Source organism: Salvelinus fontinalis, chromosome 4, assembly GCF_029448725.1.
Source record: "Salvelinus fontinalis isolate EN_2023a chromosome 4, ASM2944872v1, whole genome shotgun sequence".
Lineage (NCBI taxonomy): Eukaryota > Metazoa > Chordata > Actinopteri > Salmoniformes > Salmonidae > Salvelinus > Salvelinus fontinalis.
Window position 1 is genome coordinate 44,947,249 of NC_074668.1, and position 23,132 is coordinate 44,970,380.

The 23,132-nt window shown below is 42.4% G+C and overlaps 1 protein-coding gene across 9 annotated transcripts in view; it reads right to left on the reverse strand.

Moving 5' to 3' along the window:
* The window catches only part of kcnt1b (potassium sodium-activated channel subfamily T member 1b), a 108,303-nt gene that overhangs the window by 43,044 nt on the left and 42,127 nt on the right, over positions 1-23,132 (reverse strand). For 6 of the 9 annotated variants that reach the window (XM_055920321.1, XM_055920323.1, XM_055920322.1 and 3 more), the window contains 9 exons: positions 10,235-10,314; positions 6,041-6,143; positions 5,358-5,423; positions 5,048-5,096; positions 4,584-4,643; positions 3,521-3,595; positions 3,189-3,272; positions 2,000-2,094; positions 958-1,138 (listed from right to left, as the gene is read on the reverse strand). In XM_055920321.1, the coding sequence (XP_055776296.1) occupies positions 958-1,138; positions 2,000-2,094; positions 3,189-3,272; positions 3,521-3,595; positions 4,584-4,643; positions 5,048-5,096; positions 5,358-5,423; positions 6,041-6,143; positions 10,235-10,314 (793 nt within the window). Of the gene's footprint in view, positions 1-957; positions 1,139-1,999; positions 2,095-3,188; positions 3,273-3,520; positions 3,596-4,583; positions 4,644-5,047; positions 5,097-5,357; positions 5,424-6,040; positions 6,144-10,234; positions 10,315-19,996; positions 20,036-23,132 lie in introns of all 9 variants that reach the window. The other 3 variants (XM_055920325.1, XM_055920330.1, XM_055920329.1) reach the window with 1 other exon arrangement.

Consider the following 23,132-nt stretch of genomic DNA (forward strand, 5'->3'; position numbering starts at 1 on the left):
TTCACACAGGAAGCAGCGCAGGTCCTAATCCAGGCACTTGTAATCTCCCGTATGGACTACTGCAACTCACTGTTGGTTGGGCCTTCCGCTTGTGCCATCAAACCCCTGCAACTTATCCAGAACGCCTGGTTTTCAACCTTCCCAAGTTCTACCATGTACCCCATTCTTCTGCATACTCAACTGGCTTCCAGTCGAAGCTTGCATCCAGTCGAAGCTCGCATCCACTACAAGACCATGGTGCTTGCCTACAGAGCAGCAAGCGGAACTGCCCCACCCTACCTTCAGGCTATGCTCAAACCCTACACCCCATCCCGAGCACTCCGTTCTGCCATCTCTGGTCTCTTGGCCCTCTCACCAGCTCCTGCTTAACCCAGTCCAAGCTCTTCTCTGATATGTCACCCTAATTGTGGAACCAACTTCCCCCTGAAGCTAGGACAGCAGAGTCCCTGCCCATCCTCTGAAAGCACCTGAAAACCTACCTCTTTAAAGAGTATCTTAAATAAATCCCCTCCTCAACCCCCCCACCCAACAGTGAGTGAATGCAATAACTGATAAATCACTCAAATGTAAAAATGTGTCCTCATTTCTGAGTTCCAAAAACAGATGGACAGTGCATGAGGTCAGAGTATGACAAGCAGATTAAGTTAAGTTTTTACACCAGATGCAACTACGTCTGTTTCTTTTTTGTTCTAGATCATGATGTGTGTTCAAGCCGTCTTAGCATTGAGGATGTTACTTTATGGTTACTACTACGGGTATACAGCTATCATTTCCAAACAGCTCTGATCAGGTACTTCTTAAATCAAATGTTGTGATACAGTGTTTGAGAACAATCAACAGTCGACCCAGGAAACATTATGGGAAATCCTTTTCAGCCTCAATTATCTTTCAAAAAACGTCTGGGGCCACACGGGCTATTTTCCCATTGTATAAGGTCTGTTATATTCAGTCTCATACCTGTAGCGGGAGCACCACGAGGGCCACACAGATGAGAATGACCACCAGCAGCTGAGAAGGCCAGATATGAGGTGTGACGTCACCATAGCCCACCGTAGAGAAGGTGACGATGCAGAAATACAGAGAGTTGAACAGAGTCAGGTTCTTTCCGGCCCTCTCTAGATGCTGGATACCACACGCCCTGGAAGGAGGAGAAGGATTTCACATTCAAGGGGAAACATTTTGCACGAGGTCGTCTTGCGAGCATAGACGCTCAATGCTCAGTGTTGTACGTTTCTGAATCTGTATTATGGAGAACCACTATAACGCTGGAACTAGCCTATGCATGAGGAAATAGCAGTGCGCTCATTTGAATAAGGATAGATTCAATTCAAATATGGACACGTTGAATTAACAAAGAGAAAAGTGAATTACACTATCATGTAATGATAATAGAGTGGTGAGCCAATATGACCTACTCATTTCCGATAATATTTCAACAGAGGCTTTGGCATACATCTACATTGAAATTCAGCCTGGCAGATTAAGGATCAAAATCCTACTTTCCCCACGATCGATGCGCCACGACACTTCTGCTCTGATCTGTGTAATCAGTGAGAATGACACCATTGATTCTGCTGTCTGTTCTGCCTGACTTCCTCAGTTAGTTCTCTGTATTGGATAATGACATGCCAAGATGACAGAGGTAGGAGGAGAGGAGAAGGTCCCAGGGAGCTTCAGGGATGAGTGGCTAAGATCAGGGGCTGCATTTCATTCCACAAAGTTGTTTCCTCCTCTCCGATCTGCTCTTGTTAGTCCCCTTCACAGATCCGCAACAACTGGGCAAGAGCAAACTATGTCAGTGGGCATTACAACCAGTTTGGCCCATTTTAATAGCTTCACCTCCTTTTTTCAATGTTTCTTACACCTAACCAGATTCTATCAGATCTGTGTGTGAGAATGGACAGGTGGGAGGGAACATGTTTGTGGAATGAGATGCTGCCCATGGTGCCAGATCCAGGGAGTTTCAAGGGAAAAAGGTCTGGGATCAGGGGGCACATACCCAGTGAAGACCAGACAGAGAAGGGTGCAGATAAGTATGAGGACCTGGTTGAACATGGCAGAGTGGGTCCTCTGGATGGCACGATGGAGATCGTTCTGAGGAGAAAGAGGGGTAGAGGGAGAGTGGGAAGGAGAAAGACAGTGAGAAGGAGTGTTAATATTAAATCAGTTGGTCAGTCAATTGGTCTGCTGGTCAGCCAGTCTGTCTGCCTATCTATCTACGCCAGTGGTATTTAAACATTTTCAGCGGGCATCCCATTTTTTCTGCCAGAATTTCTGGGGACCCCATTTTTTCATTTGATCTGGTTACTTTGATACTCATGCAACCAGTCAATAAACACGACCTTTCCTCAGATATACCAGTGGGCATGCAGTCCATGCCACACCTTGTTAATGTTTCTACCTGGCTGATTTGCTACCCACCATCTCCCCTCCAATCTCTTCAAGCTACCTACCCACCATGTCCCTTCATTACGTGTTAATGTTTCTGCCTGTCTGACTAGCTACTTCCCTCCAACCTCTCTAGGCTGTATCTGTTCTCTGTTCTCTCTCACAGCACTGATCTCCTTGGCCCTGGACCTAACCATCTGCCCACAGAGAGATGCCGCTGGCTCTGCCTCAAATCTACACTCATTGACGGTTTGCTTTACTCAATACAAATAGAAACTGGGTGTCTTTTGACTAGGGAATTTCTACCCACCACTGCTTTGGACTGTCTTCCCACATAATGCAGAGTTTGGCTATTCTACTGGTAGACTACTGTATATAATCTCTTAGAACTGACTCATGTTGATAAAAAAACATGTATTGTCATGTGTACTCCCTCTCCGGCCTCTAGGTCACCAGGCTGGGGAGGGAGCACACCTGTCACCAGCGTTACGTGCCTAATGACACTCAACTGGACTCCATCACCTCCTTGATATGTCACCTGCCCTTTATATGTCACTCCCTTTGGTTTCTTCCCTAGTCGTCATTGTTGCTGTTTCATGTCAGTGCGCCGTTTGTGTTTCTTTGTGTTACTTGTTTTGTTCATTTATTAATTAAATGTATTCACTCCCTGAACTTGCTTCCCGACTCTCAGCGTACATCGTTACATTTATTCTCCGCGAGCGAAACCGGTTGAAATGACGTCATTGCAACTAGTTTTGTCCAGTTTTGCCTGCTGCGTTATGGTTATAGCATATACTCACAATCATATTCTCCAGGGCACACTTGGCTAACCAGCAGTTGAGAAACACTGGGATGAAGATGTTTCTCAATGGAGGCCAGAAGATCTGAAAAGACAATTGAATGAGTGATTACTCGAGTCTAGGGCAATATGCACATGTACAGTGTAGGCCTATGCTCTCATCATCAAGTTTCGCTACTCATAGTCTTGCGTTACCATACTCCTAAGTCTCGAGAGCCTGAAATCGACACCATAAACACTGCAAAAAGTCATATGTTTGCTAATGGGCTTTGTTTGCATGTGGAATATGGTGTGTGTGTGTGTGTGAGAGAGATCAGGTGGAAGAAGACTCACAGTAATTATAAATGGCACGGTATTAATCATCTCCAGGATGAAGGAGATCTGGAACATCTGCTCCCAGATGTTCCCCTGGAACAAAGAAATATAATCAATGCAGTGTAAGCCAAGGCTGTGTATTAATGACAGTAATAGTGACCAGATCAGAACTATTATATTTGATTTAACCTTTATTTTATTTAAAGTCATTTAAGAACAAATTCTTATTTACAATGACGGCCTGCTGGAGAACAGCGGGTTAACTGCCTTGTTCAGGGGCAGAACGACAGATTTTTACCTTGTCAGCTCGGGGATTCAATCCAGCAACCTTTCGGTTACTAGCCCAACGCTGTAACCACTAGGCTACCTGCCGCCCCGAATGCGAAAATAACTATGATCAATCACACCTGGGTTCAAACACTATTCTAAAGAATTTCAAATACTTTAGCTGAGCTTGACTGAGCTTGCCTGGTGCCTGGTGGAACCAATAATATAGGGACAAAACTGCGAACCCCGCCCATCTGGTAGACTAGAGCAAACGCTCAAAGTGTTAGCCGTGGCATTGGCTCTGTCTGTGTACTAATTACAGTAATAGTGACTAGGTCCGAATACCAAAACAACACTAATATTGTTCTAGTAATGACAAGCCCTCATAACTTCATTAAAACAAAACAATTGGGAATGGGATCTATCTGCCAAAACGAACAAAAAATAAACCCAATGTACTTTGTCCTCCTGAAGTAAATCAAACGTCACCTAATTCATCAAAGAGACATAGCACTGTAGCACTTTAATTAATGGGTCATTTAAAGAAATAAAATCAATGTAGGATGGACACCTAATCTTTTATTCATTGGGATTCCAGGACTTTGTTTAATGGGATAGCGTATTAATTATCTGTTCTTCTGGCCCAGGTTAGAGCTAAGTGAAGGTGCATTCACATTGGTCACTGTAAAAAACCTTTGCCAGAAAGTGCATTTAATTGGTGAAATCTCACACAGACATGCCTCAGGACTGCTCAGTGAAATGACTTCCTTCTAGCTTATAACGACCCTGACTGAGTAGAGCTGCGGTGGCTTACTTTGTAGCTGAGATATGTGAGGAGCATCGCCTCCAGGAAACTGATTAAGGCCACGGTCACCTGGAGCAGAACAGACAGAAGAAACATTACCAGGGCTGCAATCTAACCAAGGCACCTAGGCAATCCATTACTTGAGAGATGTGTTGTAAAGTCGTTCCTGTTTCTGAAAACTTTCCGTCTGTAAAACGTTTTCAGTTTAAATGCTGCGTGTTAAGATGCTACGTTTTACTTGGACTACAGTACCAATGAAGACGACTCTTGGTAAGGTCAAAATTCCAAAATGTTTGGAAAGGCATAGAGAGGACGGAATCTTGAAATCGACGTGAATTCCTACATTGGTGTCAGTGGGAGATTCACAGGGATATGTACACATATGGGTTCGGGCCCAGAGTGATTGTGTGGCTATTGTTGAATGAAAAACATGAGAAGTGACTCTCAGTTTGTGACTCTCAGTCTCCTCTTACCTGTATCGCCCAAACAGGAACCCTTCTGTTCACCCAGAAAATCAACTCCCTTTCACAAGACAAAACAACCTTATTGATTATACAGTGTGTACTGTATATTTATTATTATTATCATCATCAGACAAAATTAATTATCCCTTTCACAAGACAAAACAGTATTATTGAGTAGGCTATAAATACACCATATGGGTTAGACAATACTAATTCCAAAACACCATCTGATAGCTATGGAATTAGCTGAGCACATTACAATCCAAAACACATTATAAGCCCAGGGTCAAGTCAATGTGCAGTGACCCTCATAACTTACCAGTTGATGTCTGTGATTTCTGTGGATTCTGCTGTGGCTGTGCTTGTTCTATTCTGACAGTTGACACTGCAAATTAAATTCAAATGAAATGCATAGGAAAGGTAGGGGGAAGGAAGTCATTCAGAGAGTGTGTGTGTGGTGAAAAATATACCTTGTGGGTAAGTCACCATCACTCACTCAGTACTGTATGTTGCCATGGTGATGGCCGGGAGGCAGAGGGACTATGTCTTTAAGAGCTTCTGGCGGCGGGATACACAAACAAACATATCCTGCTTCCACATCACTACACTAAGACTGAGAGAAAGGCTGCCCCATCACCAACGCTGCTCTTTCAGGCTTTGTGTCTCACACTCACAAATAAAAATAATAATTTCAGAGTCATAGAAACTCTGAATCTTTTTTATCTGGACCAAATAGTTCTCTTTTCAACTGTGTAAAAGTTAGATTCTCTGAATCAAACTATCCCCACATGGATGAATACCACATTTATCAATCAATAGGAATAAAATACATCATCAGTAAAGTATGTATGTATTCTGTCTCCATGCGCCCACACAAGTCTGTATTCACCAACTAAATGACAAATCACAGTTTAGCATACATGGTGAGTCACTAGTAAGAGGTGAAATAGCAGGACTCTAGTAAGAGATGCAATTGTATAGATGCAATTGTAGGAGTCTCACCATACTCCAGTGACCTGTTCAGGGTCGTCCAGAGCCACTCTGATGACGTAAAGGGCACACGTCAACAGCTTCAAGGAGAAGTTAAACAGACGGATCCTCAGGCCTGCAGGGGAGCAAACACAATATAACACTAAAGGCCAGATTTACTAAGTAATTGCATTGGGAGCAAATCTGTTCACCTGTTTCCAAAAGGGAATTAAACGATTATAGCTGACAAAGGTCAAATCAAGCTTAATAACTTATTATGGTAAAGAGTAACTGAATTTGTGCTGATTTATCACCTATTAAAAAATGAATATGCTTAATCCGGGCTATTGTATATTAATAAATCTGGATGATGTTTGCAGTAAAGTTTTTGTAATGCAAGACACATTAGTATAGGGATATACTAGTTTAGGAAATGCGTTTTAACTCGGAAACTGACCTCATCCTGGGCCAATGAAATAAGAGGTGGGGACATTTAATCGAATATCCGGATTTCCAAGCGGACGTTAGTATTCGATTACTTGAGTGAGTGTTCATTTTCGGAGAACAAAAATAGTAGGCCTATTTTGACACTAAAAAAATATTTGTTATAAATTAAATGATATCCTGTTATGGCTGCACGCTGAATATTGAAAAAACTGGAAAATGTGTGCACATTTTCAAACGGCCTCCTAAGAAACTTTTTATTTTCCAATATGCATATATTTACTACTGTTGGATAGATAACAGTCTGTAGTTTCTAAAAAGGTTTGAATTGTTTCTCTAAGTCGAACAGAAATATTTTTACAGCCATTTTCCCAGCCGAATTGAGTTTCCCAAAATGCGATGTGTCTCTTTAAGACCTTCTCTATAAAAGGCCATTTGACTTAGGACCATAGGGACACGTCAGAGGCGTACCTCAGACTGTAATGCGGAAGTGAGAATTGAAAGGGGTCGAATATCTCGTCCCTGGACTGAATAACAGAACTTCTTGTGAGACATGCGCAGTTAAAATAAAAATCCGGGCGCGAAGGATAATTTGATCTCGGCTTCTGGAACAAGGTAGGTAACTTTGAATATGATGCCTGACTACGATATTATTTGCTACATGTCACAAAATCATCCTAAAGGTTGTTTTTTCAATATACTTTAATTATATTATTGCAATTTATTCTGGACTTTAGATGTGAAACGACGGAAGAATTTTTTGAAGAAACGCTTTCTGGCGCAGCAATGCTACCGTGCTAGCTAACCAAAGAGGGGAATCCTTCGTTCTGGAACCCAACTAAAGACTCTACTGGACATTGGACCCCGTTACAACATTCTGATGGAGTACCAAGAAAGATAAGACCCAATTTGGGATGCTTTTTCATATATATGTCGAACTGTTGAATGCTAACGCTGCTAACTATGCTAGGCTAGCGCTTGACTAGAATCAATGCTGCCTTATGCTAGCTTATGATGTTAGCTAATATAACGATATATTGTGTTTTCGCTGTAAAACACTTCAAAAATCGGAAATGTTGTCTGTATTCACAAGATATCTGTCTTTCATTAGTTATCCACCATATGTTTTTCTGAAATGTTTTATGAGGTGTAATTAGTAGCCGACGTTGGTGTATGTATTTTCTCTGGCTACTCCCGGCTGGATTCAGACTCTAGCTATGTGTTAGCATTTTTGGGTAGCATCAATGTAAAACAGATTTATAGCTAAAATATGCACTTTTTATGAACAAAACATAGATTTATTGTGTAACATGTTATATGACTGTCATCTGAGGTCGTTTTTTCTGGGCTCTTTAGGTTGGTTTTAGTTTATTTCGGTTGGTTGTGCATGCTACTTCAATCATAATTCATACTTCATAATCATAATTCATACGTGTCTGTCCACTTTTGTATTTGGTGGTGAGCTAACATAAATATGTGGTGTTTTCTCTGTAAAACATTTAAAAAATCGGACATGTTGGCTGGATTGACAAGATGTTTATCTTTCAAATGCTGTATTGGACTTGTTAATGTGTAAAAGTTAAATATTTTTAAAAAATAGATTTTGAATTTCGCGCTCTGCAGCTGTTGTCATTTTCGGTCCGAGGTCGGGCTTGCACCCCAAACAGGATATTATCCTTGTGACATTGTTACCTACCATGACATTTGAAATACTTAATAAAATATATTATATTTTTTATAACCGTGCTGAGCTAATGCTGCACATTTAGACTTCCAGTCAGAATCAGTTCTATCACGGCAAAAATCAGACTTCTCTTTCATTGTTGCTTTTAGCCAAAAACGACAGAAAAAAGCACCCAGTCCTCGGTTAATTACCTCTGCCATATGCATTTGCGGCATTCTGAATGGTCAAGAGAGTCGAGAGCATTTTTTATTATTTCGACTACGCTTTACAGATTTCCGAATGTTTTAAAATGATTCTACCTGACAGATGTATCATCTCTCACCTGAACCTGTTCTGTTTGATTCTCTGTCTGTCTCTGGCCAGAAAAAAGTGATTATATCTGTCTACGGACAGAGCCAGTGATTCTACCCTACCGGACATCTCTCCTCCCCTGAACCCTATCTGTCTAAGTGCCCAGGCTGTGCTTTCTGCTCTCTGTCTGACCAGTCTAAAGTGACAATATACAGTGGGGAGAACAAGTATTTGATACACTGCCGATTTTGCAGGTTTTCCTACTTACAAAGCATGTAGATGTCTGTCATTTTTATCATAGGTACACTTCAACTGTGAGAGACGGAATCCAGAAAATCACATTGTATGATTTTTAAGTAATTAATTTGCATTTTATTGCATGACATAAGTATTTGATCACCTACCAACCAGTAAGAATTCCGGCTCTCACAGACCTGTTAGTTTTTCTTTAAGAAGCCCTCCTGTTCTCCACTCATTACCTGTATTAACTGCACCTGTTTGAACTCGTTACCTGTATAAAAGACACCTGTCCACACACTCAATCAAACAGACTCCAACCTCTCCACAATGGCCAAGACCAGAGAGCTGTGTAAGGACATCAGGGATAGAATTGTAGACCTGCACAAGGCTGGGATGGACTACAGGACAATAGGCAAGCAGCTTGGTGAGAAGGCAACAACTGTTGGCGCAATTATTAGAAAATGGAAGAAGTTCAAGATGACGGTCAATCACCCTCGGTCTGGGGCTCCATGCAAGATCTCACCTCGTGGGGCATCAATGATCATGAGGAAGGTGAGGGATCAGCCCAGAACGAGGTCGTGTTTGAATGCTGTATGTTGTGGCAGGTATATAAAGCAGTGGAATAGAGGATTAATTATTATGATAATTGGGGAAGAAAACACAACCCAGAGTACGGTGACAGTAAAGTCATTACAACAACACTGTGTTTGCACAAGGCTGAACTCACACACACACACACACACACACACACACACACACACACACACACACACACACACACACACACACACACACACACACACACACACACACACACACACACACACACACACACACACACACACACACACACACACCTTGCCTGGCTGCAGATACACATGTAAGTCAGAGGATGGTGCTAATTGCTTTACAAAGACAATTTTCACTCTTCAATCATCCAAGCCTGCCTGCCATTGAATCTCTTTGCAATATAAACTCACCAGGGGACACAGTTACAACATCAACGCTTCACAATGGTTCTAAACTGAACAGGCCAAGACAATCATTGTAAATGGCTTGTTGGTTCAGGAGTAGGCTCTATGCGGGTTGGATTTGCATGACATTTCTATTTGGCCCTGATGATTTTTTCTATAACTGATGGGAAGTTGCTCAGAGATAACGACTAATACATTGCAAACAGTAACAACATACTGCAACCACACACACACACACACACACACACACGCACACGACTGATGTCTAACACACACATTGTGCATGGCAAGTCGGGCAGATATGTCCATTTTAGAAAGCCTACTGTACCACTGCCTTATGTTCTGATCAGAAATGATAATACCCTCTCCCTCAACCAAAAACCAAAGTATTGTCCTTTTTTCACACTTACATGGTGTGTAGATACAGCACCATGCGTCACGACAACTAATTGAAAACCCTGACTGGAGTTGAAATTGGATATGCGATGCACCTTATCACTTAGATTAAACTTGTTGTCCTTCTCGTTTCCAGGTCTCTGACTTCCTTGTTATGTTGTGACAGTACTGTACTTCTCTGTGCTGTACTCTACTTACTTGACCTTTGGTTTTTGATGAAGAACAGCTTGAGCCTCTCCTTGAAGGTGTTTTCATTCACATAGAACTCCACCTGCACCCTGGACAGAAGAGAGACAGTCAGTACAACTACCATGGAAGGTCACATGCATCCATATAGATACAAGGACCATGGACCATGGTTCTGAACGTTGTCATGATATTAGTGAGTAAATTAACTTTTATCAAGATGCATTGTGGTGAATACTGGGAAGCTGTTTTTTTGTGTATCTGTGACATCCATTGTTGCATTAGAGTACCATATGAGGCATTCAACAGTGTGAGACAAGGAACATAGCTGGTCCTGGATGGGAGACAGATGCTGCTGGAAGTGGTGTTGGAGGGCCAGTAGGAGGCACCCTTTCCTCTGGTCTAAGAAAAATACCAATGCCCCAGGCCAGTGATTGGGGACATTGCCCTGTGTAGGGTGCTGTATTTCAGATGAGACGTTAAACGGGTGTCCTGACTCCCGGTGGTCACTAAAGATCCCATGGCACTTATCGTGAGAGTAGGGGTGTTAACCCTTGGCACTTATCGTAAGAGTAGGGGTGTTAACCCTGGTGTCCTGGCTAAATTCCCAATCTGGCCCTCATACCATCACGGTCACCTAATCATCCCCAGCTTACAATTGGCTCATTCATCCCCCCTCCTCTCCCTTGTAACTATTCCCCAGGTTGTTGCTGTAATGTTTTCAGTCAACTTGCCTGGTAAAATAAGGGTAAAATATTTTTTTTTAATGGGTCACAATTACAAAACCAGTTCCTTTCATTGATTATGTTTTCCTGGAATGGGCAGCTAGACAGATACTGCTTAGATTTAAAGAAGTAATACATCGTAATGGCCCCTTTACAGTCTCTTATTACCCACAGTGGTCCAATTACGACAACAAAGTTTAATAAATTATTAAAGAGATGAACAGTAAGCATAAGAATTTGGAAACATATAGAGGTTGAATAGAGCAATGGATCTGATGTTGGACAACAACACATTGAGAATGCAATCGGTTTTAACATCATCGCCTTCCCTGTCTGCAGGGATGCAAACTGGTGAGGGCCCAAAAAGGTGACACTTTTTTTTTTTTGCACTGAAACATGCAGAAAGTCCCTGCTAGCGGGAAATGCAGGTTACCTAATTAAACAACAAAGAATATGATCTACATGATCAGTCTCTGTGTGTAAAATAGAGTGGTTAATGTGAACCTAACTCGCAGCTAAAAAATGTAAAGAAAGCAATCCAATGTTATTTGTTGCCTAGACTTTACTGCAAATGACACTCAAGTCTTGAGAAAAAACTATACACGAATATTGCAGTTAGCCATGACAGCCTTTTATAATAGGACACTTGTGACCATACACATCTAAATATTGCACTTGGGGGAAAAAACCCCATCTTAAAGTAGAAATAGAATGAAAAGAACAGGCATTCTATTTTTGCTCTATTATAGTGGCCACTATAGTAGACAGGCTACATGTGTGCAAAAATAACGTTCACTGAGTAAAACAATTTAATAACCCCCCCCCCCCCCCCCCCCCCCCCCTCACGCGTGTTACTGTCAAATTCAACACAACACAAGCAATATCTTTCTTGCGGCACATTATTACATTGTACACTTTCTGCCTGTGGACATCTGTTCTACAATGTGCCAGCGGAGTATGATACCCTTTGTTGGCATAATTGATCTCTTTCAGTCAGAGAGTACACCTGGCATACCCCTTTTTAACCACTGACTGAAAAAGGGACAGTTTAAACCAGGCCCAGCTCCACTTCATCCCTGAATCCACTTGTTTTAACAAGCAACGCTTCATTTTCACCTAATTCTCTCATTCAGAAAATGAACCACATATCGTTACTTTAGAGGAAAAACATCAGTTCACAGATAATTTGTTAGCTAGTTAACATTTCACACACATTGCCAGGGTCCAGTAAGCAACTAACGAGTTATAACTTGAGGAAAGGCAAGGAGTCGTATACCAGTTAATACTATAGCGAATTGGTTAGCAGCCAGCTAATTTTCACACCATGAACTAAATGATTTGATCAGTTAAAGTTGGCTAATGTTGCTCAACATTTCTCTCGCTAGCTAACGGAGAATTCAATCCAGCTAGCAAGATACTTAATGCTATCTACTTCTTCTCCCATGATGCAATTTGCTAAGCCACCCCCTTAGTAGGCCTACAATACCATTTATCCAAGCAAGTTACATACTGTACTAGTGTGAGAAGTTCAATAATGTAAGAAGTAGGAACTCATTAAGTTCGGTCATATGTTGATTATAATGCTCTGTGAGCTGCAGTACTGTAAATGCATATTACCTCATTATCAACACATTACATAGCTGTGGCTCCTATCTGTAGAAAGCTTTGTCGCGGTGTGAAGAACTTTAGTGTACTAAAAAAAGGAAGTGGCGAATACAGTATTTCTGGTGTTCCCCAGGGAAGCACATCCCTACCCATCCTTTCCTGTGTGACATCCTCAGAGGCGTTCTTAATATTTATATCCTGTACGGTTAGAAAGAAGGTTCTGGATAGAGCCACCAAGGGTTTTATGCACGCTTCATATATATCACCCTGAAATTGGTTCCATATGGAACCTTATATGGAATCCAAAGGTTCTATATGTAACCAATTTTTGTTCAATGACGAAGAACCCCTGGGGTTCTGATCAGAGAGACCTAGAAAACGGTTCTATATAGAACCTTTAGGGGTGTCATATATGCAGCAAGCACTATAACCCTTATTGGTTCTATCCAGAACCTTTTTTTCTAAGAACGTGCACACTGATAGGTCCCTCAGCTATTCCATGTATTCCAATTGGACTCTCCTAATCCATCATGTCATGAATAAGTAAAACGGAACGGTGTAGTCACTGGGATTTATGGATCACCCATGTGGTACCACTTATTCATAATTGATAAGCTAGTCACTCTAAAAATATATATTTCATTCTATAGAGTTGCATAGGCCTATACTGTAGCTATCTAATGAAACACATTGACGTTCATGTAAAGCAAATACATTAATAAGGGCCCATGGACTGAACGTTGGGGTGTGTCTGGGAGGTTACAAATGATGGGAGAGCTAACTGTGACTAACTATGAGTCAACTTATCTAAAATGGGGGTGAAACAGATCTATTTGATCTCTTTCTGTAATAAAATGGTTGCCTCCCCTAACTCCTGCAGAGGGTAACAATAATGGGCTCTAAACTCCTGCATGGACCTTGGAGCCTTGTTTGTGCCTGACAGAGGTTAGATTGTAAACTAACAGATGTGTAGCTATTGAGCCACAATCTTCCTCTGCATCTCGTTTTCATTCATTTCATGTTTCATGAGCTGAAATAAAAGATCCCAGAAATGTTCCATATGCACAAAAAACGTATTTCTCTCAACTTTTGTGCACAAATTTGTTTACATTCCTATTAGTGAGCATTTCTCCTTTGCCAAGATAATCCATCCACCTGACAGGTGTGGCATATCAAGCAGCTGATTAAACAGCATGATCATAACACAGGTGCAACCTGGGGACAAGAAAAGGCTACTCTAAAATGTGCAGTTTTGTCACACAACAAAATGACACAGATTAGCATGCTGACTGCATGAATGTCCACCAGAACTGCTGCCAGATAATTTAATGCTCTTTTCTCTCCCATAAGCCGCCTCCAATGTCGTTTTAGAGAATTTGGCAGTATATCCAACTGGCCTCACAACCACAGACCGTGTGTATGGTGTCGTGTGGGCGAGCGGTTTGCTGATCTCAACGTTGTAAACAGAGTACACAATGGTGGCGGTGGGGTTATGGTATGGGCAAGTTACAAACACAATTGTGTCACACCCTGATCTGTTTCACCTGCCCTCATTATTGTCTCTACCCACTCCAGGTGTCGCTTGTTTTCCCAGACTATTTATCCCTGTGTTTCCTGTCTCTCTGTGCCAGTTCGTCTTGTATGTCCAAGCCTATCAGCGGTTTTCCCGGTTTCCTGCTTTGCCTTTTCTCCTTTTTCTAGTGCTCCTGGTTTTGACCCTTTCTTGTTCTGGACTCTGTACCCACCTGCCTTACTGTTCTGCCTGCCCTGACCTTGAGCCTGCCTGCCACGCTGTACCTCCTGGACTCTGATCTGGTTATGACCTTTTGCCTGTCCACGATCATTTCCTTGCCTACCCCTTTGGATTTATTAAACATCTTAAACTCCAACCATCTGCCTCCTGTGTCTGCATTTGGTTCTCGCCTAGTGTCATGATACAATTGAATTTTATCAATGGCAATTTGAATGCACAAAAATACCGTGATGAGATCCTGAGGCCCATTGTGAGGCCAATTTATTTTTAAGGTATCTGTGACCAATAGATGCATATCTGTATTCCCAGTCATGTGAAATCCATAGATTAGGGCCTAATGAATTTATGTCAATTGACTGATTTCCTTCTATGAACTGTAACTCAGTAAAATCTTTGAAATTGTTGCATTTATATTTTTGTTCAGTATACATGCACACACAAATGTATATTTAATTAGAATTCACAATGTAACTTAAATATTTAATTTTCTTTCACATTGAACACACGCACGTGTGTGCGTGCAAAGACATGCGCACACACACACACACACACACTATTGCCTACGAGAAGATTACGATTTCACGCCGCTTTGAAAATGACACACTGAAGTGAAGACTGTGCACTGTAAATAAACATCAAACAGCTTTTTGATGGCAGGGCAATCTGTCTAAAAGAAGAGAACAAAGCTGCTTTAAATGCTCTGTTATCTGATTCACTATCATCTGTTGGGAGAAGTGAAACCATGATAAATGAAAGAGACAGATGTTTCATTCCACATGTCTTGTTTTTAAAAGGCGTAGAAGTAACACACACAGATGACAGTGTCAATGATTGTTAATTCTCTAACCATGGGGGGTGACTGAGATGCAACCAACAGTTGGACACTTGGAAAATTGTCTAGGTAATTTCCTACACGATCAGATATCTCATTGGCTGAGCCGAGGCTTGTTTGATAGGAGACACACAGCTGTGATGATTTCCCATGTTATCTTCCTACATAAATGTATTTGCATACTGAACAATATTCTATATCTCTCTCTTTCTCTCTTTCTCTCTCTCTCTCTCTCTCTCTAGTCAACCAACTCCACTGCTCCAGTAAACCTATTTCTATCTTTGATGGCTGTGGATAGAGTAAAGTCAGACTATCCATAATATACACAAAGTGATCCGAAATAGCAGTTCTTACTCTAAGCACAATGTCTGTTGAGATATGTTGCAAGTAGAGAATCAGGTGCACATGCAAATACAAGACTTTTAAGACTTTCAAGCATTGGCTATGTTTAGCTTTCAAATGTACATTTATTGATCAACAGAACCAGCCTTCCATAGCCTTCTGGTTTGGATCGTCCAGCCCAGGCTGACTGGAGGTGTATCACAACACAGAGACTACAGCTTTCAGGGAAACAACCAAGCCAGTCCCTGCATGTCTAACAACTCCTACTTGGAGGTCTTGTTCCGTGGGCGCCGTGGCGTGTTGAGGAAGCCTAGGCAGAGAACTATGTCAATATTGTAATATTTTACTGTTTTTTTAAGTGTTTTTTTTATTGCATTTCTTAATAAACCCCTCTACAGGGGGCTTTTCCGAACAACCACCAAGTGTGGTGGTCTTACTACCGCTTTTACAGTCACTGAGGCATCACCCAGGTGGCTGGTACACTTTGATAGTGGATGATCCAGTCTACTTTACTGTCATGCCTACTCCCTCTCTCCAGCGCTCGACGTCGCCGGTCTACTAACCACCGGCCCTGGCAACCTTTATTACGCACACCTGCTCCCCATCATTATGCCTGGACTTCATCGCCTTGATTATATTCCCTTTATTTAGCCCTCAGTAGCCTCAGTCATCAGGCAATATTGGTTTGTTGTCCTGCTCAGTACGAATCCCCTGTTTTTTTGCACCTGTTTCCTGACTCGTATTCGTGACAGCATACTGCCTCGCAATATTGAAGCAGCAGAGGAGAAAAGCATCTTCTAGAAGGTCCGGGAACAGGGTCATCCGCTCCACCAACGCCGCGACCAGCTGGCGCAACTGGGTAAGGCTATGGAGGAGGTTCTCCACCGCCTCAACACTACCAGGGAGGCTATCCATACCCCTATCAGAGGGCCTCCTACCAAGGGTCGTCATAGTGAGCCAGTCCCCCAGCCTACCCAGCCGTCCACCCAGGTTAGCGAAGCTCTATTGTCCCTTCCGGAGAGGTATAACGGTACTTCATCGAAATGCCGTGACTTCCTACTCAAGTGCTCCCTCTATTTCGCCCATCCGACGGGAGCCCCTACCACCGAGAGGTCCAAGGTTGCCACGGTCATTTCCCTACTGACCGGGCGGGCGTTGAAGTTGGCTACCACCGCCTGGGAGAGAGGAGTGGAGGAGCTGGGTTCCTATGAGAGGTTCATGGCTCTGTTCGGGACGGTTTTTGACCATCCTCCAGAGGGCATAGAGGGAGGAGAGCGACATCTCCAACTCCAGCAGGGTCCCCAGACCGCTGCGGAATACGCCGTTACCTTCGGACTGTGGCAGCCTCTAGCGGATGGAATGAGACGGGCCTTCACACTCTCTTCTGGAGGGGACGGCGCAAAGAGGTCCAGATGGAGTTGGCGTGTCGGGATGACAACCTATCCTTGGACGCACTCACCACGATGGCCATCCATCTGGATAACCTTCTTCGGGAGCGCCGTTGCTCAACTCGCCACTCGCCTCCCACCTTTGGCTGTCCTGAGGCTGAGCCTGAAGCCATGGAGGTAGGGGCCACACACCTCTCCCTGGCAGAGCGGAGTTGCCGTAGACAGCTGGGGCTCTGTCCCTATTGCGGCCAGGAGGGGCACCAGCTTCAGCGATGTCCAGTGCGTCCCAACCCGGAGACCACTAGGGCAGAGGTGATCTTCCGTCTCCCAGGGTAGGTGTGCGTAGTCCATCATCGTTTTCTGACAAACCCTTTCTGGTTCCCATTTCACTGGCTGGCTGTCTCTCAGGTGTTGTCTCTACAGCTCTAGTGGACTCGGGTGCCACAAGGAATTTCCTCGACCAGGCCCTTGCCTCCTCCCTGAACATAAATTCGTACACACTCTCCTCTCCTTTTCCGGTCCAAGCCCTGGATAAGCAACCATTGGGATCTGTCACAATCATGCACATCACAACACCATTCACCTTCATCGTGGGACCCATGCACCAGGAAAGACTCCCCTTCCTCATCATCATTCCTCATCATTTATTTAGCCCTCAGTAGCCTCAGTCATCAGGCAGTTTTGGTTTGTTTTCATGTTCAGTTTGCATCCCGTTTTGTTAATTTGCCTTGCATCATTGTAATTAAACTCTCCTACTGCACCTGCTTCCGGACTCCCTGCGTATACGTGACACTTACGAAGGAGGAGCTGTAAACATCGAAGATGACAAGGTGCCCGATGAAAAGCTCCGGGGCCGTTCTGTCAGATGTTTTCCAGCCAATTCCTTGCCTGGCTGCACTATCAATGCTCCCTCCGCTCAAGACACTCATTTTCCAAACTGCCTAGCTTCATCTGAAAGTGTGGAAGACCATCGCCCAAAAACCACCAGATCCCAAAAATGATTGTAGCGCCTTTTGAGATTCTACTTGGAATGAAATGTATAATTATTATTACTTGTACTGTAATTAAGACTGCTAGCTAATTATTGACTTCTTCACATGCTCTACATTCATTAGGGAGGAATCTATGAAGCAGCACATAATCTATTTCCCATGTTCAGCCCCCTGCATTAGACAGTGATGATGATACATCTTAAAGAAACACTTGCTGTGAGTGGTAACACGATCAAGATTGATTATAATCATGTTTTCCATTCTAAATTGGTGTTTCTGAGTCAATTCCAAATCCTGGTCAGATCACATATCACATTATGTAGGACCACTTTGCTCTCAAATATCCACTTTGACCACAAGAGCAAAATATAATGTTGTAAGTTATAACTGCTTGTTTTTTTTTAACCAAAGTTATTTTATGATACAAGATACTGTTTTAAAAGCAATTTGTTTTTGAACTATTTTAGTACATGAAATTAACAAATCGAGTACCAAAACGCTCAAAAGCAGAATGCCATCATATGGAAATATTGTGAGGAAAACCCTGTTTTGTTTACATTTTGCCACCCACTGCTCGATTGATTCTTTCTCCATTAATGGCAAACAAATAGGGCCATGAATTGCCAGGGACCTCACGATACAATATTATCATGATACTTAGGTGCTGATAAGATGCGTATTGCGATTCTATATGTATCAGTGATTTATCACAATTCTATATGTATTCCATTTAGATACTGCAGTTTTATTGCGATTCAATGTTCCAAACATATTGCTCACTATATGTCTGCTGCAGAGGGACAAGAAAGAACCATCATAAAAAAAGAACCATCATGGAAATAAAAGTGATGAAAACATGTTGACTCAACATTTAAAAATACGATTGAGGCCAAGCTATAGATGGAGAATCATTTTGGCGCAGGTACAGCCGACTAGCGCTAGCTAACGCTAACTACGTTTTTCGAGAATCGATGCGTGGGATAATAGAATCAATATAATATCGTCCAAAATAATTTTGTGATACTCCTTCCCTTCCTCCATCCCTCCCCTTTCCAGCCCCACCTCTAGAGGGGAAAGACCATGGGGGAGAACACTTGTGCCAACAATTAAGCTCAGCTGCATACTTCTGACGCCGAACCATCAGCACTTACAGCATCCCTAAGGAAACCTATTCACCATCCATCTCCTCGACAGACAGACAGACAATACAGAAACCACAGAGAGCACAGAAAGCATGTTATCAGTTATCATTTCCAGACTGCCAGGCATAGCAGCCCACAACATATGAACCACACACGCACTCCATCAAAATTGCTGTTTGACTTAGTGGCGTTGGTGATTGTTCTGCGGGCCGGAGGGCTGTATTGATCTTTTTTTAAATACGCAATAATGTGATTTTAGTAACCAGTAGCCCGTTTAGCCCACTTTGGTAATGATCTCTCTAAAAAGTCATTTGCAATAAAATGCTGAGGGAGCACTTATCAAACCGGCTGACAATGGTTGATAAGCGTTCCTCTATGAAGACAACCAATTACTCATTTGCAGTTCTTCTAGATAGCACTATACAATATGTACATTGTAATGCCTACGGTACGCTGCAATAATTTATAGGCAGGCAAGCAGACAGTCAACGTACTCCAACCATATCCACTGACTGCATCACTGAACAAAATAAAATAATCTGGAGGTTTTAGCACCTAAGGAACTTCTCTAAACTCCTCCAGTGGTTGACACAAGCGCAACGGTTTTATCTGGTGCTGTGACTAAGGCTACATCCCAAATGGCACACTATTCCCTTTATTGTGCACTACTTTTGACCAGGGCCCATATGGCTGTGGTCAAAAGTAGTGTACTCACTGTATAGGGAATAGGGTGCCATTTGGGACGCATCCTCAAGTCAAAAGGGAGGGATAGAAGAACGACAAGCTGTGTGTGTTTATCAATCTCCCATAGTGGACAGAGTCACAGGACACATGCCATGCCATGCTATGCTAGCATGATGCTGGAGTTGTATCCCAAATGGCACCCTATTCCCTACATAGTGCACTACTTTTAAGCAGAGTCCTATGGGCCCTAGTCAAAAGTAATGCACTATATGGGGAGTCGGGTGCCATTTGGGATGCATCCTGGGACTTACTGGGCGTTGGTAGAGTCCATACTGTACTCCTCCTGATACCTATAGGCACAACACACATGGACACAGATAGGGAGATGTTAAGAGGAGAAAAGGAGGAAAGGAAGAGAGGGAGGGATGGGGGGGGGCGGCGGCATGCTTTTATAGAGGACACGTAACACCAGAAAGACAAAAGGGTCTTAGAGTAGGAGTGCTGATCTATTAGCAGGTGCCATGATTTACAAAAATGAAAAACTGATCCTAGATCAGGATCACACATTAGGATTGACAGGGATTCTCGGATACAATGCTTTGATTGGTTTAAGAGCAGACGGGATACTCTCATTGCAAACCACAGGAGACTACAGGACAGCAGGAAGGAAACCCACTGGGTCAATCGTAATGGCTTCAGCAGTCAAATGACGACCAATTGGACCAATTATACTTCGTTCTGTAGCAGGTTGAATGAATGTATCATGGTGACATTGAGCCGAGCGGTGCCATGGACACATTAACAACGTATGGTGACAGCAAACAGAGAAGGATAATGTTGAGAATCAAAGGCTCAATGTCAAACATTGAGGATATGAGAATAGTCATGGAGGATATAAGAAAAGTGAATCAATTAAATAAGAATTTGTTCTTAACTGACTTGCCTAGTTCTTTTGCCCATCTTAATCTTTTATTTTTATTGGCCAGTCTGAGATATGTCTTTTTCTTTGCAACTCTGCCTAAAAGGCCAGCATCCCGGAGTCACCTTTTCACTGTTGACGTTGAGACTGGTGTTTTGCAGGTACTATTAACTGAAGCTGCCAGTTGAGGACTTGTGAGGCATCTGTTTCTCAAACTAGATACTCTAATGTACTTGTCCTCTTGCTCAGTTGTGCACCGGGGCCTCCCACTCCTCTTTCTATTCTGGTTAGAGACAGTTTGCGCTGTTCTGTGAAGGGAGTAGTACACAGCGTTGTACGAGATCTTCAGTTTCTTGGCAATTTCTCGCATGGAATAGTCGTCATTTCTCAGAACAAGAATAGACTGACGAGTTTAAGAAGAAAGTTATTTGTTTCTGGCCATTTTGAGCCTGTAATCGAACCCACAAATGCTGATTCTCCGGATACTCAACGAGTCTAAAGAAGGCCAGTTTATTGCTTCTTTAATGAGCACAAAAGTTTTTAGCTGTGCTAACATAATTGCAAAAGGGTTTTCTAATGATCAATTAGCCTTTTAAAATGATCAACTTGGATTAGCTAACACAACGTGCTATTGGAACACAGGAGTGATGCTTGCTGATAATGGGCCCCTGTACGCCTACTCTATGTAGATATTACGTAAAATATCAGCCGTTTCCAGCTACAATAGTCATGTTCAATATTAACAATGTCTACAGTGTATTTCTGATCAATTTGATATTATTTTAATGGACAAAAAATGTGCTTTTCTTTCCAAAACAAGGACATTTGTAAGTGACCCCAATGTTTTTGAATGGTATTGTACATCAGGGGCAGATTACAATGTTGTCCAGGCCACATACTTTGAGCTAAACATAAATCCCTGAGCTCAACTACATTCAGGTCACTTAGTGTGGATGAAGAGAATAGTGTGTTGCGCATCACAATCAGGAAGTAGTCAGGACCCTGGAGAGGTCCAGTAACCACTTTGGTGTGAACAGAGACGTTTCATCCACACTACTCTAAACTGGAACTCATCACCTATTGAGTCTCTTAGGCGAATACTTTTGACTGCCAAATAAAAAAAAATATTTTAGTATTCAGTCTGTCCCTGACATCGTTGTACACTGCAACATTTTTAGAAGCAATTTATTTGGACAGTCTTCAACAGATGATCTACACAGGTGTTTCTCAACGGCAGTGTTTCTCAACGGCAGTCCTCTCCTCCCTTTTTTGTTCAGGCCCCGCACAAGCACCCCTGATTCAACTAATCAAGGGTTTGATGATTTGCTGGAGAATATACATTTGCAACCTTGGGGAACTTGACAAACCTGACACTGATATACAGTATAGATGTTCAACTAATCAATCAATAATTTACACGCTGTCTGTTTGATTTATTAAGTTTCAGTTGACATTTAAAGAGCAACAAATCCCTTTGAAAACGGCCTATGTGGCATCGATTCGAGTCAGAAACAGTTATTCTAGTGTCAGAATTGACTACAAAGTCTGTATAGGATAATTTTGGTCATAATTTCTGTCTTGTCTAAAATGGAGTTTGGAACATCTGTACGTCACAACAGGATAAATGAAAGTTGGGTTTTGGTTTGACGATGTCCATTTGCTCACTATCATGGGGTGAACAGCTATGGTGATTGCTCTCTGTCCAATAGCATAGCTAGTGAGACAGACCTGCCCAGCAGCTCCGACTTTGTTTACATAAGACAACACATCGCACATTTTTTTACATGAGAAATACTGCACCAAACACCTTCGTTAGATATAAAATTGCGCAACTAAAACGTCCTCTGCAAAAACATCAAAATGAATTACAGATTTCTTGAGTTATCTTAGATTCATTCTGGTTATTTTGAGGAGGTGAAATAGACTTCTGCATCTACCGTGTGTCATGGGGGACAAACGTCATTATCGAAATGCGGAATCGGTCAGGAAACACACCTCAAAGACTGAAATCTAATTTTTCTAATGAGAAAAAGAAAAACACACGTGCCAATCAGCGTGTTCAGTGGCTCTTTAATACAAATCCAACTGAAAGTATGTTGATAGTCTGAGCATTTCTAAGGTATACATCATATGTAGAGGTCGGGACAATCCAAATACAAGTGAGACTGGTGTCTCCGTGGCAATGGACAGAGTGGTTTTGTCAACATCTCTCTAGGTCTGTTTGATGGCTGCAGTTGAGGGCTGTGAAATGAACAATAAAGATGGTATCTAATTATAAAGCACTTATCTGCTACTCAAGCGGTAGGCCATACACAGATGTTCTTCCTCTAATCAGCTCTGTTGATTACATATCTACTGCTACATCATCAACCACTCGATCTCTGCCTCTGGTATCAGAGGCATCACAGGCCCACTGGAGGAGCCTGCAAGTCTCTGTTGTCTTGGTAATCATGCAGGTGAGGTAGTGTATCATAAACACTGTCACATTCTGTTTAGCCCCTGAGGCATGCAATGCAGGAACAAATTGA